Genomic DNA, 17,992 nt, shown 5'->3' with positions numbered 1-17,992 from the left:
GTTTTGTCAATTGTTGTTAATTAATATTTTCTCTCAGTACTAGCACAGTGGCAGATTCTTATCGTTTCCTTAACCATACTGTGGGCAACCATACCCTGATGGATGAAGGTTACTACTATTTAAATAACTTTGACAACATCCTTATCAGCTTTGGTAAGAGAAGGAGAAAGATATAAACCATTTCCCAGTGTACTTATATATTGTATATGTTCTGACTTTTTTTAAATTAGTTCAAAAAAAGCATAATGCGTGCAATAGCTTCCTTAGTTTTTATTTTTTGTTTCCTGTATTAATTTTTTTCCTTTATTCACTAATGACAGTACTGCTCAGATGAGCTATTTTTCTTGCCTGCATGTTCTATGTGTTATCTCATTATTATGTGTAATTTTCAGGTCATAAATTAAATCAGATGGGCTGTTGCTTTTTTAAACTCAAGTCTGGAATAACTTTCAAAAAACAAATGATCATTTTATATTGGTCCCCTGATTTTTAACATCCCAGTGTGGATCGGGATATTTGCTTCTGAGTTGGGCGTTGCTTGAACTGGCCTGTGGGTGGAGTCAGTGGAGTAATTTTGTCCTTTGTCATCCAGTTCACAAATGCTCTGTTAATCACTGCTTCTTCCTCCACTGTTGAACGTTCTGGTGCTGCATGTTGCTCGGCTGCTGAGGACACTGAGAGGTGAAATCAGTGCATTGGATTTCTCTATTTGCTGCCAGCATTTGCCTGACTCTCATTTCTTGTGTTCACCCCTCTATCCCTCTATTCTGCTATTCTCCACAGTACAGGAAGCAGCAGCCGCAGAATGGAATTCAGGAGAGAATAGGTGCTGTTCTCTATATCCCCCTTCTATCTGCTGCGTCCTTCCCCCTGTGCAGAAAACAGCAGCTGTAGAGAAAAGCTGCTGTTCTCTGTATGTCCTGCCTCTCTCTGCCTTTGTCCTTCTCCCTGTACTATGCAGAAAACAGCAGCTGCAGAATGCCGTTCAGCAGAGAAAAGCTGCTGTGCTCTGAATGTTCTGCCTTTCTCTGTTTCCTGCCCACTGTGCTATTACCCACTGCACAGTGTACACAGTCCTGAGCTATTCTCCACTGTACAGAAACTAGCAGCTACAAGATACTGTTTAGAAGCTTTGAGTTCATATGTGGATGTAATAACATACAAGGGAGACACAGGCAAAGAAAGGCATGACATTCAGAGCACAGCAACTATTCTCTGCAAAATGACATTCTGCAGCAGCTAGTATCTGTACAGTGGAGAATAGCATAGGGTGCTGAACATCAGGAGAAAGAGTCAGGCAAACGTTCGCTGCAGGTGGGAGAGTCTGATTTCCTGTTTAGTGTCCTGAGCTGCTGGGCAACATGCAGCATATCACGTAGAATAGTATAGGATGCTGAACATAAGTAGAAAAAGTCAGACAAATGTTGGCAGCAAGTAGAAGAGTCAGATGTCCTGCTTGGTGTCCTGAGTTGCTGGGCAACATGCAGCACCAGCATGCTCAACAGTGGAGGAGGTGTAGCTGGTATTGCGCTGATACAGTGAGGCAGAACTATGGAAGCAGAGGATGTCGGCTGTGAGTGGAACTGGGCGGCAGTGAGTGGAACAGACAGAAGCATACCCATTTTATTAAACCTGCCCAAAGCTTGGTTTGTACTGATGTGGTTATGTCAGCCCGACCAAAGAATAAACGGCAAGGTGGTAATGGGGGGACCCGTCCTCTTAATGCACACGAAACAGGCAAAAATGTGTGGACAGGAAAAGCCTCTGGAGGATTAGATGAACAGGCAGCTGCTAAGAGGTAAATTGAGCCAATATTATTACATGGTAATTATCTGCCTAACAGACTACTGACTATAGATCTTGCCCAGAGTGGCCTTTAAAACGTTGCTGGTTTCTGGGCTTGCAATACCTATGAGTTTCAACAGGTTTCTGTTGAAGATTGTGGAAAAATTAGCTTTGTGTGGTTGTAATAAAATAACCCTTTATGCGATAAAATAATGATCTGTGACAATTGTTAAAAGCCCATTCAGGCAAAAAGTGGAAACATTCCATTCCAGCTTAGTGAATTGACCCTTTAGTCTTAATTGGTGGCAGGTATTACTGACAGATTTTGTGAAAAGCATCTAAAAATATGGGCCAATAATGCAAATTGCAGAAGTGATATACCCTACATCTTCTTTTTTTTTTGTATAATCTTTATTTAAAACAAAATAACACATCTCAGCGAACATTTCCAGTAGCATAAAACCAGAAGCTTGAAAGGACATGTATAAAAATGTAAAATACAAGGAAATAATAAAGGAGCAACAGTCATATAATAGGGTGATACCAAAGGCCCCCCCAACAAGAAGTGGGGGTAGCCTCTACGTCACCTTCACCAACTTGTACATATAACAGGAGGGGAATAATCTTGACAAGAAAGCTCAGTAACTAGCACTAGGGCAGCATATATTAACCAAGTGCTAAAGTAACTAAAGGGTAGCCCGACCAGCCAAAGTGCCGGGGGCAGGGGGGTGTGCACAAAGTGGCCTCCAACTAACCCTCTCCAGCATGCCACCGACGCTGAGGCATATTATGCACACCAAAGGGGAGAAATGGCGCCCCCTACATCATTTTTAATATAAGGAAAATATAGCCTCTAGTAAAAAAAATTGCTAAAATATTTTGACTCCCAACAAGAATGTTTTGACAGCTGGCTCAATTTAAATCATTGTGTTGAACCTGAATCAATTGCCAAGTTAAATCTCTACTAACAAGTGACAGTTCATCACATTGTCCCTTCTTCTAGCAGTGAAAATATTGTCTGAAATGCCCTGGGCTTATTTTGAAATACCTTAGCGTAATGTTATAGCGTACTGATATTAAAATACACTACCGTACTATTTCTCAGCTCAACCCCACAAGTATTACGCTCCTGTTCTGAGGATTATCCTCTAGTGGTAATTAATAGACCAGTTACACTGATTCAATGGGCCTGTGTCAGTGGGTTTTGGGCTTATCTTTATGGGCAAATGCATGTGGCTTTTAGGTGCATTCATCTTGCATTTGAGATGAGCTGGAAAGGTTTCCAAGCTGCATCTTCCTGCTTTATACTCCGTCCCACCGATTGTGATATTGAAATTGTGCTACTTCAGGTGCGACTTGAAAACATCTGTGTGACTTCATGCACAAATGTCTATTAAAGTCACACCCGAGCTTACAAAAAGTAGTGCAGAAACTACTTTCAAAATCGGTGTGACATCAACATCAGTCGCACTGACTTGATTGTTTCCAATGCAGACAATAGGGTGTGTCATGCGATTTGAAACTGTCAAATCACAAGACAAGTTGCACCGGTGTGACCTGTTGAGAATCGAGAAACAATGTGGTACTTTGTGCTTTATATACAAATATTTAATTCTGTCATTTATAGCTTGTCTGAACCTGTCATCTCTCTTGTAGTAACATTATTTGAACTGACAGTGGTGAATAACTGGTATATAATCATGGTAAGTGTGACAAGAAATCAAGGTGGAAAGATCATTGCCTATATGAATATACAGTATATAGCGCAATATTTTTCTGAACAGTATTTCAGCATATAGTGTAAAAGGCCCACATTATTTATGACATGAAATTTGTCTTTTGGACAGGAAGGAGTGACTTCTCAGACATCACACTGGGCACGCCTTTACTTCATGGTGTTTTATATTGTCACTATGGTGAGTATATACATACATATCGACATTAAATAACTTTCTTGTACAGTACAGGTCACAGGCTACCATTTATCAAGACCATGTTATATGTTGCCACCTTCAGGTAAGGAAATTGGTAATCAAAGCTGTTGAGACATACCATATAACCCCTCCCATTTCGAGCAATTCCCAGTTGTTAGCTAGTGTCCTTAGGTGATGGGTTGCCTCTCTCTACTATAAGTAGTTTTCTGGTGTATAAGTCCTAATTCTAACTAGAAAACGAAGAGGATACTTTGATGATCTTCGCACTGAGAAAACCCTTTTTTCAACCCAGGTGCACCTACAACTATTGCAGCTATCTTGTGCAACTTCTGGATTGGTACTCCTTGGCAGTAGCACTGGGGACTGTACCTGGACCCTGCTACATGAAGATGCAGGGCCGGCCTCTAATGTTGCCTCCGGCGCTGGACCCTGCATTGGCGTTCACCCTTGGTACAGTGGTACAGCAAGGTGCAGTTAGCCACAGGGTGCTCTTGCAGATCCAAGGCAATAGCGATCCACACTGGTGTGACCCAGTCCCTGTAGACCCTTTACATGGAGGAAGGGGTATGCTACCAGGTTGTATGCCCCTGAGAAGGAGCCCAGAGTCCTGGAGTCGTGAGTCTGGGGATATGCCCTCCCAGGAGGAAGGGCGGTCGCTCCCAGTCACACCAAATCTAAAATAGACCAGTGAGGTTCTGGTGGACGAGGTGTATAGCTGTTTGAACTTAGAGCCTCCCTATCTGAACCTTAGGTCACCAGTATGATATTCCTTCCCAAATCCAAGAAACCTAGGTTCTTTCCGGTTCTCCTATTAGTACAGGATGTTTTGCAAGCAGACTGCCCCATAGCCGGACAAAAGTGTACACTCCCCCCAAGAGAATTACTTGGCAGTACTCAATCGAGAAGACTTGCCACAAAACGTGGAAGGCATAAGTGGTATACTCCATGGGACGTGTGCTGTCCTCTGTCAAGTCTGGGCTGGAAGGGTCAAGTTTTGGCCATGGATATTCTCTTTCAGAGATCGCTGATCGCTTATTCATTAGTAAAGAGCTTTGCCTGGGGATTGGCTCTCATAGTGACCCCCGTTCACTCACTAGCCTCACCACGGGATCCTATTCTGGTCCTGTTTGCTCACATTGAGTTAATTTGAGGTATACACTTAGTCAACCTTAAAGAGGGAGTCCACCTACAAAAAAAATATTAAAAGCCAGCAGCTACATAAACTGCAGCTGCTGACTTTTAATTAACGGACACTTACCTGTCCTGGAGTCCAGCGATGTCGGCAGCCGAAGCTGATCAATCACTCGGCTCTCGGCGGCTGCCCCCGCCATTCTCGGTGACGGAATCAGGAAGTGAAGCGTTGCGGCTTCACTTCCCGTTTCCCTACTGCGCATGCGCAAGTCACGCTGCACGTCTTAACTGGTCCCCACTATCTCCTGGGACCTGTGTGTTTCCCAGGAGACAGCGGGGGAGTGCGGGAGGGGGCGTGACTCCCGCAGGAGTCTATTCCCGGAAGTGGGTGCAGATACCTGTATTAGACAGGTATCTGCACCCCCCTCCCCCTGAAAGGTGCCAAATGTGACACCGGAGGGGGTTAGGGTTCAGAAAAGCGGAGGTTCCATTTTTGTGTGAACCTCCGCTTTAATCGTAAGGTGTTTTTCTTGTGGCTCTCAGCAAGACAGGTCTCGGAACTGACAAACTTATGTGTCTTGCTTTGCGTCTATCTCTTAAGTTCTTGTGGTAAAACCAAGGAAGCTTAGACTTCTGTAGTGTTTCAATGCTTTACTAAACAGGAAAAAATGCACATACAACTGTAGGATACACAATACAACACAACTCATAGCTTACAAAAATATGCCTACAAATATAAGCATGTACAATATGTATGCATTAAGTAAACTAAACAGTTACACAGCTTGGGGTTTGAGATGTAATGTCTTTCATGGTTCCTTGCTCAATCCAACTCAAAAGTTCTTCAAAGTTATCCAGCTTCCGGCAGCCATGTGTTACTCCATCATGCTTCCAAACACATCTCCTTCTCCGTTTCTTTCAAAAACTCCCCAAGCCCCTCCCACCAACTTCCTGCCTACCAACTTCCTCTGCTCAGCTCCAAAACCTATACAACTGGTTTATTTACATATCAATGAAGGGGAAGAGCCTCTGTAAACATGCTCTTAAATAATATATCTAACTCCATATTGCAATAAAGTCACTATACAAATGGTCATAGCAACACATCATGCAAAACATTATTTTTTTCTTCATAGGGACAAAGTGGTTTGGGGTCCTTGAGCCGCCTATCACTTCAAAATAGTTTCTCCCTCCCACCTTAATCAGGACGATGTCCTGGCTTCTCTTTGTGCAGAAATGTCGAAAACATCCTAAATACATTTTTTAACACTGTTTAGGTATGGTACAGTGCGAGTTTGCCTCTTAGCCACCACTTCTATCTGAATTCTCCCTTTCTCCCTCCTGCAATTATCCATAGGGGCATCATGTGTTTCATTACACTATTTCTAGCTGGATTAAGCAGTTTATCACTAATGCTTATGCCTTGAAGAATGGAAATTCTTCATTTGCTGTTAACCACTTGAAGACCAGGTCTATTCTGACACCTTAGTAAAAATCAGCATTTTTTGCTAGAAAATTACTTGGAACCCCCCAAACATTATTTTTTTTTACAGAGTTCCCTAGAAAATAAAATGGTGGTTGCAATTTCTTTATGTCACCCAGTGTTTGCGCAGCGGTTTTTCAAACTCAATTTTTTATGAAAAAATACACTTTAATAAAATTTAATGCAAAAAAATGCACAATATATAACCCAATTTTTTGGTAAGATATAAAAGCTGTCACACCGAGTAAATAGATAACTAACATGTCACACTTTATAATTGCACATGCTTGTGGAACAGTGACATATTATGATACTTAAAAATCTACGTGGGTGACGCTTTTACATTTTTTACAGGTTACCAGTTTAGAGTTAGAGGGGGTATAACACTAGAATTAATGTTCTTGCTATAATGTTCGCAGCAATACCACACATGTGGTGTGATTATTGTTTACATATATGTGAACGATCTACATATGCATTTGCTTCTGCGTGCAAGCATGGAGGGACAAATGGAAGCTTTAAAAAAAAGAAATTATTTTATTTTTTCTGCACTGTCCCTTTTTAAATATTTTTTTTTTTTATCACTTTTATTCCTATCACAAGAAATGTAAACCGCATGACAAGTCATCTTTATGGAGACATCTGGGGGTCTGTAAGACTGCAGATCTCTCCTCTACCCTGGAAAGCTTGAGATAAAAAAAAAAAAAAATTCATTGATCTCATGCTTTCAAAAAAAAAAAATGGCAGGGTTTACATCTCCTCTAAACAGACGTGACGTAATGCCATAGCTTCTGGTCTCCCAGACCATAGAGACGACTGGGGACCTTCCGTTCCCCAGCCAGCTCTATCGGATACCGGCATCGGGTGGGCACTGCCTGTAAAAGCAATCCAGAGGCTAATTAGCCGCTAGGATTACTTTTAGATGAAAGAGCACCACCAGCTGAAAAAAAAAAAACTGGGGTTATGGCATACAGCTGCAGCCATAACCCCGGTATAGCGCCTTGAAGCCAGTCACGTGCATATACGTGATTTGGCGGCAAGTGGTTAAGACTCACTTGACTCTGATTCTGGATCTGATTGGATCTGATTCTCTTATTTTGGGCCTGTTGGCATTGTTTGCTGTTTTGCCCACCACTCAGTTGTATTGCTTGGGCACATCCCATGGTTTTCATTAATGGAAGTCTGTGTACTGTACTGTGCGATTTAGAAAATAAGGAATTTTTTACTTATCTGTAATCTGTAATTTTTTTTTGGAGTACAGGCCCTCCCATCTGGTGTATCCTTTTATTGCTTGCTATAAAAGGATTGCTGTTAGTGGGAGGGGTTATATGGACTGTTCAAACAGTTTTGTTTGCCAGTGAAGGATGCAGCATATAACCCATGGCCTTAATTAATGGAAGCCTGGGGACTATACTCCCAGAAAAGGATGTTAAAGGTTAGTGAAAAATTCTTATATTGCTACTGTTTATGGCCAAACGTATAAAAGTATTCACTGTCCTGAATCTGTTGCACATATAGAGATTACCAGTGAATGCTGCAGAGAGCAAATACAAATTAAATTGGTTGTTAACCCATATAAGTAAGTCTATGCCAGCCCTATTCTATAAAAATGAGACTTGTAAATACCTGTTTAGAGCTGTCTTCAGGCCGGTCACATGACGCGTGGCTGCTGTACAGCTCCGATGGATGGCTTCTGCAGGAGGGGCCGAGATCTCCCTCTGACGTCAGCTGGGGAGGTCACATGGCCACTCAGCTCCTCCTGCAGTAGCCCTGGAAACCAGCCGAGAGTCATGAGACCGGCCTGAAGATCGCTCTAAACAGGTATTTACAAGCCTCATTTTTATAAAAGAATAATACAGTGTGCTATACCAGGCTCTAATAGAGGGTCTGGCAGTGACCATTTCAAAGTTTTAATTTTACTAATAGGGTGGGGCGGGGTGGAGATAGACACGGAGCTGACAGGCAGGGAGGAGGGGGTTAGGGGGAGAGATGAGAGCAGAGCAGGGCTGCGTATGACGGAGGGACATCCGCTGACAACGATGGTCAGGGCTCAGCAGCCCTAATTTTCATTGTCAGAGAGGGGGACACAGGAAGTGGAGGAATCTGGGAGGTTTTTTTTACAGTTTAGAGGGGGGCAGATTGCACAGCACAAGCACTGTGCTGTTTAATCTGCTTTAAGGGACCAGGATCTGCATTTTTTTTTTTTTTTGTGCGTTTTTCAGGCTTATTCGGTCTTAAATGTTTTTGTAGAAGCCAATGAATAGCAAGTTGCTATGAGGAGTGGAAAATGCCCTATTCTGCTTCAAAAATACCCCATTCTGGGTCTCAGGCATCAGTGGCAGTCTGTCCATACAGGGTGCAGGGACGCTGCCCCCCATTCCATTCGTCTGGCGTTTATGCGTTTTTTTTCCTTCAGAAGCACATGATTAGAGCCAGAGGCTCTAATTGGCTTCAAAAAAGGCTGGGCTCGAGGCACAGAGGAGAGGCGATCGTATTGGCCGCCGAGAAGGAGCTGGAGGAGACGCTGGGTGAAGCAGACTAGGAGGAAGCACTGTCCACGGCCTGGATGGGGTAAGTGCAGGGTTGGATGGGGTAAGTGCAGGGTTGGATGGGCTAACAATCGAGCGACAGCAGGTTTTGTGACCAGCCGCCACTGTCGAGCATCGAACTACAGGCATCTGAGCGCGCATATGTGAACAGCCACAATTTAAAAGCATGGCATTTTGTTAGAGCTTTGAAATAAAAAATACCCAGATATGAATGCAGCCTTTAAAGAAACGAGCATTGGCAATCCATTGTAAGAAATCATTGGGATGTTGCGTGTAGTTTGTATTTACCAATGAAAAATTCAGAGACCTAAATTTAAATCCTTGTGGATCAGGTACATGTTTATGGTTTAGTGTATAAGGATGACAAAAGTTTGTATCATTTCGGGTGAATGATTCATTAGAGGAGGTATAGTAAATATAACCGTGAAGGTGGCCATGTTTTGCTTTAAGGATCCTATTATTCAGTAAATATTTTATTTGAGAAGGAATATTGGGTCCTGGTGGAAAATTCAGTCAAATTAACCAAATCATCATTGTTATGTCATACAGTGGTTTTCATGTAAAAGATTATTTAAACAAAATCTATAATTTCCATGTTTATCCTTGTGGATGGCCATCATAATCCTTGTTGCATAAGTTATTTCTTCATCTATTACAGGTTGTAATAACCATCATCATTGCCTGTATCTTGGATGCCTTTGTATTCCGGATGAATTACTGCAGAAAGAATAAAGATGCAGAAGGTTAGTGTTGATCATAACTTTGGCAAAGTTAAGGAAATCGGTAAATTAAAGAATATGTGAACAATATTTCATATTTCTAATGTTTACCTACTGTAAAATGTACTTGCATGAAAAAGTATCCTGTTCACTATGTATTGCTTCCTTTGTGTGAAATGCCTGGTGTTCCTGCCAGTCCCTCTGCTTTCCTACTAAAAAACTGACCACACTAGACATCAGAGCACACCGTGGTCCGCTTCCTAGCTGTGCTGAGAACTCAGCCTGCTCACCTCCAATGATCAACTTGTCCTGACATGCCCCCTCCCGGACAGCCATTCAGAGTGAAGATCAGTTTGCTGTTTCTTCTCCGTTAACTCTCTGAGCTCCTTATGCAGCTGAGAACGGAGGGTATGTGATCACTTATTTAAAAAAAGGGGAAAAAATGTTATATATAATGTTTTTATATCTATACACAAATGTTTTGCCTTTAGATTATTTTTTAAACTGAGTGAAGGTTTACACATACTTTAGGGATCAATATACAGTATTAACATGTCCCAGGATGGATTTCCTGATAACAGTGTATCCTGCCTGTGTAAAGGTCAGTGGCAACAGACTTTTCTTTATCGTACATCATAGGACACAGAGCCTCAAGTAATTACTTGGTGGGTTATGGGCCTACCTTCAGGTGTTGACACTGGTATAACCAATGCAGGAAGTTGACTCCCCTATATAACCCCTCCTCCTTCCAGGAGTCCTCAATTTTTTCGCGAGTGTCTAAGGTGTTGGTCACGAGTGAAGATGTGCTCTGAGGAGCTCCAGGGAGGCATCCATACTAGATTTAAAAAACCTCCACAACCGGATCCATCCTCGCCACTGAGGCCATTGGGATGGTACCTGGGCCTCACATTGAAGAACGAGGTTTTGCCTGTAAGCTTCTCTTTGAGAGCTGGACCCTAGGAACCAGGACTCTTTTTGGTTTTTCATATTACCTAAAGTTGTTCCTGAGGGGTGCTATACAGGTTCAAAGGAGCGGTACCCCTATTAAAAAAGGCCCCAGTCTTTTAAGGTTTAACTACGCTGCCCGCCGTGATGGGTGAAGGTTGGATCTGTCATTTAAATCAGCAGTATCCTGCAGCGAGGATAAGGTAAGGGGAGAAGCCTAGGAACTGTAAAAAGTCCACCTATGCCTTTTTCTCCAAAAAATACATATGTATAAAATGTATAACTTTATGCCTTAAAATGTCTCCTCTAGAGGGAGTATATTACACTTACCTAGTACAATGCTTTTTCAGCAGCTCTGTGTCTGGCTATAGCAGCGGGTGTGGTCCCTGCAGCCAGATGGTGTTCCTCTTCTGAGGGATCTAAAGGGGTTACAGCAGTATGAACATACAAAACCAGCCATTTGCATTTTTTGTATAAAGTGAAGCCTTCCTTTAAAACTAGGAGCTTAACAAACACTGCTGATAAAAAATTCCCCTCCCCCTCCCCTCTCCTTCTGGAGAGGTGTGGTAACAGCTGACACTTATGTGTAATCAGGTTCTCACCTGAGGCTTAACACAGACGCTCTCAGTTCATATGCTGAAGACAGAAGTCTGTCACACTAAGAGACACAGGAGCGCTGGGCATGTAAATGTGTGTAAACAGGCATTTCCAGCACAGGAAATATTATGGTACTCAGCATCAAAGGCTAATCCTTATGGTGACATTGTTTTCTTTTGCTAAAACTATTGTTCAGCAAATACCATAATTTGTTAAAGTGCCTCTGCTGTTGTGCTTGGCACATTTGATTTCCAGTGTACCACAAAGGTACCAAGGATTCCACCCCCAGGCGCTGGGAACTCCAGTCATGCCTCCACACTGTCATCCTCTCCGGAGATACCTGATATGGCAAGCCAGGGTGAGTCATTGGAAGCAATTGGTGGTGCAACTGCTTCTCACACTTCAGCCCCTGTGTATGTGCCTGAAGAGGCATTCTCCTCTGCCCTGTTGGTCTTAGAAGGAAGATTAGCGGCTTTAATCGCATTCTCCATCCAAGAGGATAGGAAGCATGCTAGATCCCCCTCCCCCACCTCAAACCCCTTTTTCCAAGGGAACAGTGGGCACAAGGTGAGGTGTTATCCTCAGGTGATCAAGGGGAAAAACAAGCCAAATTTTCCTCTGCGGAGGAAACAACAGTTTATGAACCTTATGCAACCTCACAATCTGACAGATTGATGGTACAGAGATGGTTCATGCCACTTTTTATACTACTCCTAACAGAGTAAGCTGAAAGTCTAGGTCCCTTCTTTGTTTTTGTTTTTTTAAAAAAAAAAAAAAAAAACCTTTTACAGCGCTTATTTATGCTGAATGTCTGGATAAGCTTTTTTTTCACTCCAAAGAGTTTCTCGGTTCTCTATCATGGAGGAAAAATTCACAAAGATTGGAAAGTACCAGCAGTAGACGCTGCGATTTCCAGCATCAATAAAGACGCATAATTGCTTAAGTATCCAACAGCTAAGGAGTTGGAATTTTTTTGATAAAATCCTCCTACCAATGGCGCTATGTTTCGCCATAGATGCCATAATAGACCCTATCCACCAGGCGTCTCATCTTGCGCTTGTGCTAAAACACATGCTTAGGACCCTGTGGTTAAAAGGGTTGGTCAGCCGAAGCATCTTGCAAAAAAGGGTGTCTGACTAGTTTCCTTTTTCATTGGGGAAGGTTTGGTGAAATACATCCACATGATTTCTAGCAGTAAAGCTCTTTTGTCCAGTAGAAGGTATAAATGTCACTTTTATTTAAAGTGAAGCCACAACAGCTCACAGGTTAAGTACTCTGACGGCCAGTGCAGCCATGGGAGACTTCCTGACAGACATGGGTTCAGATCCACATGTCGGCGTTCACTAGTGAAGGAGCCACTCCTCACAGGTTAACTACTCTGACGGCCAGCGTAGCCATGGAAGGCTTCCTGAAAGACATGGGACCTCGTCCTCACGTTGGCTCCTTGTGACCTTGGACAGGTCACCTAAACGGATTCCTTCCCCTGCGCAGGGGCAGCTGCCTCTAGGCAGCGGTGACGGCCTCCACCGTCAGACTCTAGGGCATGATTTCCAAGAAATACTGTTCAGATCTGTGCGACTTCAAGGTAGTCCCTGCACTACTTTGGTACCACTTTGATGCGACATGAGGTCCATAAACCTCTAGAATACACAGGCATTGTTTCCTGTCACATCAAAATCGCGCCCCAGCGTATTCTCGGCGGCAAAAGATCACAGTAAAATCACGCAACTTTGGGGTTGCAATAGTGGAAACTGAGCCTAAGAGGAGAAAATATTCAGCCCCTGTATACATGATTGAAGATGCGTTTTTCCTCCGCCCTGCAGGGCCTAGAAGGAAAATTAGCGATTTTAATCGCATCCGCTATCCAAGGATGAGAAGCGTGTTAGATCCCCCACCTGAGATCCCTTATCAAGGGAACAGTGGGTAGAGGATGAAGGATTACCCTCAGGTAATCGGGAAGAAAGGCAAACCGAGTACTCCTCTGCAGAGGAGACAACTAGAGTTGAACTTTTTTCAGCCTCGCAATTTGAGAAATTGCTGGTACAAACCTCTTACACAGATGATTTGTGCCTTTTTCAAGCTACCTCTAGTAGAGTAAGCTGATAGTTCTGTTTTTTCTTTGGTTCCTTGGAACCTTCACTGCCTTTTTCATGCGTTTCCTGTACATGTACAGAGCCATGCAGCAATTCAACAGATCCATTCTAGATCTAAAAGAATCTAAATCAGTTCCTAAAGATCCGTTCCTTTCTATGGAGTCGATCAAGTCAGTAGTTTCTACCCTGCAAGGAGGAAAACTTCTGGCGCCTATCGGCATCAGGGATGCATATCTGCCTGTCCATATATTTCCCGCTCACCAAAGGTTTCTGCGGTTCGAAGTAGAACAGCAGCATTTCAGATCATAGATACAGCCCAGAAAAAGGGTCTTCTTGCCCAGAAAAAAACAAAAAAAAAACAAAAAACACAACTCCATAAAAGAGTTGGTGCGGATGGTCAGGTCAAAAGGAGGTCCCTCCATTCACCTTTGCACGAGGTTGTTAGAAAGAATGGTGGCTTCATTTGAAGCAGTTCCCTTTGCCCAGTTTCATTCGAGACTGTTGCAAAACAGTATTCTATTTTCTTGGAACAAAACGATCCAAGCTTTGGACTTGCCAATGCGGCTGTCCCCAAGGGTGTCCCAAAGCCTCAATTGGTGGTTACTAAAGAATGTCCTAAAGGGTAAATACTTCAAACCACTTTTCTGGAAAGTGGTAATGACAGAGAAGAAAACTGTCCAAGGACAGTGTTCAAGAACCGAAAGAGCCTTTCCCATCAACATCCTAGAGATTCGGGCAGTGCCTCCGGCTCTAAAAGCCTGGACTTCCAGGTTAAGGGATTATCCCGACAGGATCCAATCCGTCAATGCCACAGCTGTGGCCTATATCAATCACCAAAAGGGGCACCAAGAATCTCTCAGTGCAGAGAGAAGTGAACCATATTCTAACTTGGGAAGAAAGAAATATTCCGTGCCCATCGGCAGTCTTCATTCCGGGAATAGAGAATTGGCACGCGCACTACATGTGCCGCCAGCAGATTATTCCCAGGGGAATGGTCTATTCACCCCGACATGTTTCGGGCTGTTTGTAGATCAGCTGTTTGTAGATCTTCTAGCATCCAGTGCAACATAGAGTTAGTCAACTTTGTGTCCACAACAAAGGATCCATTCGCATGCAGAACAGATGCGTTGATGATACTGTGGGATCAGCTTTTACTGATCTATGCATTTCCCCCTATTCAGTTGCTGCCTTGACTTCTTTGCAGGATCAAGCTGGAAAGAAAACCGGTAATTCGGGCAGCACCAGCATGGCCCAGAAGGTCATGGTATGCAGAGGTCGTAAAGATGGCAGTGGAGGATCTGTGGTTCCTTCCACTAAGGCCAGACCTGCTCTCACAGGGGCCGATATTCCATCCTACTTTACGAATGTCAAATTTAACGGCCTGGCTATTGAGATCCACATTCTGAAAAGACGTGGGCTTTCCAGGGCAGTTATTTCTACTTTAATGCTAGGAAACCAGCTTCTAGAGCTATATATTATAATCTGGAAAGCTTATGTTTCCTGGTGTGAATCCAAGGGTTGGCACCCTCGGAGATATATTAGAGGCAGAATTCTTCCCTTTCTACAAGTAGGCGTAGAGATGAAGTTGACCCTGAGTACTATTAAGGGCCAAATTTCAGCCTTATCAATTTTATTTCAAAGACCACTTGCTACGCATTCTTTAGTCCGGGGTTTCATGCAAGGAGTGATGCGGATTAATCCGCCACTTAAATCACCCTTAACCCCTGGGGACTTGAATTTAGTTTTGTCAGTGTTACAAAAACCGCCATTCGAACCATTACAGCATGTTCCCTTAGTCCTTCTGACTAGGAAGCTGATATTTTTGGTTGCTATATCCTCAGCAAGGAGGGTTTCAGAATTGGCTGCTCTTTCCTGTAAAGAGCCATATTTGATTATTCATGAGGACAGAGTGGTGTTACGCCCTTGTCCAGGCTTTTTGCCAAAAGTGGTTTCAGGCTTTCATCAGAATGAAGATATTGTCCTGCCATCATTTTTTCCAAAACCATGTTCCAAGGAAGAAAAGTCACTACATTGTCTTGATGTGGTGAGAGCAGTGAAGATCTATTTAAAGAAAACTGCTCAGATTCGTAAGACTGACGTCTTATTTATTCTGCCAGAGCGTCCTAAAAAAGGACAGGCAGCGTCAAAATCCACTGTGGCTAAGTGGATTCGGCAAGTTATAATTCGAACTTATGATTTAAAGGGAAAGATTCCCCCTTTTCAAGTTAAGGCGCACTCTACCAGAGCGGTTGGTGTTTCTTGGGCAGTGCCTCACCAGGCCTCCATGTCTCAGATCTGCAAGGCCGCAACTTGGTCTTCAGTGCATACATTTACAAAATGTTATCAAGTAGATGTAAAATGGAATGAGGATATCGCCTTCGGGCGCAGTGTGCTGCAAGCAGCAGTATAATTCCTCAAGGTCTGGGGGTGCCCTACAGGTTGTGTCTCCCTCCCCTCAAGTAGCATTGCTATGGGACATCCCACCAAGTAATTATTTGAGGTTCTGTGTCCTATGATGTACGATAAAGAAAATAGGATTTTTAAAACCGCTTACCTGTAAAATCCTTTTCTTGGAGTACATCATAGGACACAGAGCTCCCGCCCCTCTGTTTTATGGGGTGAGAGTATATTGCTTGGCTACAAAAACTGAGGACTCCTGGAAGGAGGAGGGGTTATATAGGGGAGTCAACTTCCTGTATTGGTTATACCAGTGTCAACACCTGAAGGTAGGTCCATAACCCACCAAGTAATTACTTGAGGCTCTGTGTCCTATGATGTACTCCAAGAAAAGGACTTTACAGGTAAGCTGTTTTAAAAATCCTATTTTTTCATCACCAAAACTGATTTTCTCCCCATATCAGTTTATGGAAATGCAAAAGCAGTGGCTCAGTCCAGTAAACACCACCTACGCCCAGCATGTGTAAATTTTTCTGCTAGTGTTCTAGGAGGATAGATCACTTTTCTATGCTTCTGAGAAAAGTCTAACATTTTTGTTAGCTACTTTTTTTTTCTTCAAACGAGTGCTAGCTACATCGCAACTGAGCTGGGCTCTATATTCAGTTATATGTATTAGCCTTTTTTCAGTCTGACTTGGAGTGCAGTACCCACACCACGCTGGACTAGAAAATGCAGAGCTAGTCTGGAATGTGACCTTCAGACACTGCATTTTTGTGCTTACCAGACCTGCAAAAGTTGGCTGCAGAGCACTTTTCAGAACCATGGCACCATGGCACTGCTTTAGCGTGACGCTGTATCCGAGAATTCGCTTTGTGAGATGCTGCTAACACCACTGCATGTTGTTAAAATTCCAGCTTTCCATTGACCTTAACAAGGAATGGATAAATGCAGAGGGATTGAGCATTGCCATCATCCAGTGTGGCGTTTGAGCTTTGCGCTGTTTCCTGCCATTCATCTTTAAGGAAGCCCCTTCCTGCTACTGCTCTTTTTGTAGGAGACACCTGTAGCTTCCCCCCCACTACTTGCAAAGAGTCACTTGATCACTTTCAGCCACTTGATCCTACAACTGCTTCCCCAAGCAGCTGGGTTAGTGAGCCTCTGGGGCCTAGCCTCATACTATTATTATTATTATTCAAGATTTATATAACGCCAACAGTTTGCGCAGCGCTTTACAACATCAGGGAGGACAGTACATTTACATTACAATACAATTCAATACATGAGCTCGTTAGAGCTTACAATCTAGAAGGGAGGGTCAAGTGGAACAAAAGGGTAGTAGCTGTGGGGGATGATCAGATGGACAAAATGAAAATACAGTTGTTAGGTGTGGGTAGGATAGGCTTCTCTGAAGAGGAGGGTTTTCAGGGATCGTCGAAAAGCTAATAGAGTAGGCGACAGATTGGGGTAAGGAGTTCCATAGGCTTGGAGAGGCTCTGGAAAAGTACTGGAGACGAGCATGGGAGGAGGTGATGAGTGAGCTAGAGAGCAGGAGGTCTTGAGAGGAATGAAGAGAACGATTAGATTGGTATTTTGAGATTAGATGAGTGATGTAGCTGGGGGCAGAGTTGTGGATTGCTTTGTAGGTAGTTGTTAGTATTTTGAATTTAATTTGTTGGGTGAGCGAAAGCCAGTGGAGAGATTGACAGAGAGGAGTAGCAGAGACAGAGCGGTTGGTAAAGTGGATGAGTCTGGCAGCAGCATTCACGATGGACTGAAGGGGGGATAGAGTATGCAGAGGTAGGCCAATGAGGAGGGAGTTGCAGTAATCGAGGCGAGAGATAACCAGGGAGTGAATTAAGAGCTTTGTTGTGTCATTGGTTAGAAAGGGGCGTATTTTGGAGATGTTCCGGAGGTTGAGGCGGCAAGATTTGGACAGTGATTGGACGTACGGCTTAAAGGAGAGTTCAGAGTCCAGGACTACTTCTAGGACCTTCGCATGTGGGGATGGGCTGATAGTTGTGCCATCAATTTTGACAGAGAGATCAGGGGAAGTGGCACGTGGGGGAGGAAAAATGATAAGTTTGGTTTTGAATAGATTAAGTTTGAGGAAGTGGTGCGACATCCAGACTGATGTATCTGATAGTAAAATAGTGATACGTGAGGAGACTGAAGGAGTGGGTTGAGGGGTAGAGAAATAGATTTGTGTCGTCAGCGTAGAGATGGTATTGGAAGCCGTGGGAGGCTATCAGCTGACCCAGGGAGGAGGTGTAGATTGAAAATAGGAGAAGTCCAAGAACAGAACCTTGGGGGACCCCAACAGAGAAAGGAAGAGGAGAGGAGCAAGTAGAATTGTAGGTAA

General features: G+C 43.4%; 1 protein-coding gene across 2 annotated transcripts in view; it reads left to right on the top strand.

Moving 5' to 3' along the window:
* TPCN1 (two pore segment channel 1) overlaps positions 1–17,992 on the top strand; it is a 247,447-nt gene that overhangs the window by 206,793 nt on the left and 22,662 nt on the right. For both annotated transcript variants that reach the window (XM_073630364.1, XM_073630356.1), the window contains 4 exons: positions 38–153; positions 3,442–3,488; positions 3,633–3,701; positions 9,541–9,625. In XM_073630364.1, the coding sequence (XP_073486465.1) occupies positions 38–153; positions 3,442–3,488; positions 3,633–3,701; positions 9,541–9,625 (317 nt within the window). The remainder of the gene's footprint in view (positions 1–37; positions 154–3,441; positions 3,489–3,632; positions 3,702–9,540; positions 9,626–17,992) is intronic.

Source organism: Aquarana catesbeiana, linkage group LG01 (assembly GCF_042186555.1).
Source record: "Aquarana catesbeiana isolate 2022-GZ linkage group LG01, ASM4218655v1, whole genome shotgun sequence".
NCBI classification, from domain to species: domain Eukaryota; kingdom Metazoa; phylum Chordata; class Amphibia; order Anura; family Ranidae; genus Aquarana; species Aquarana catesbeiana.
This window is presented reverse-complemented; position numbering and strand designations above follow the sequence as displayed.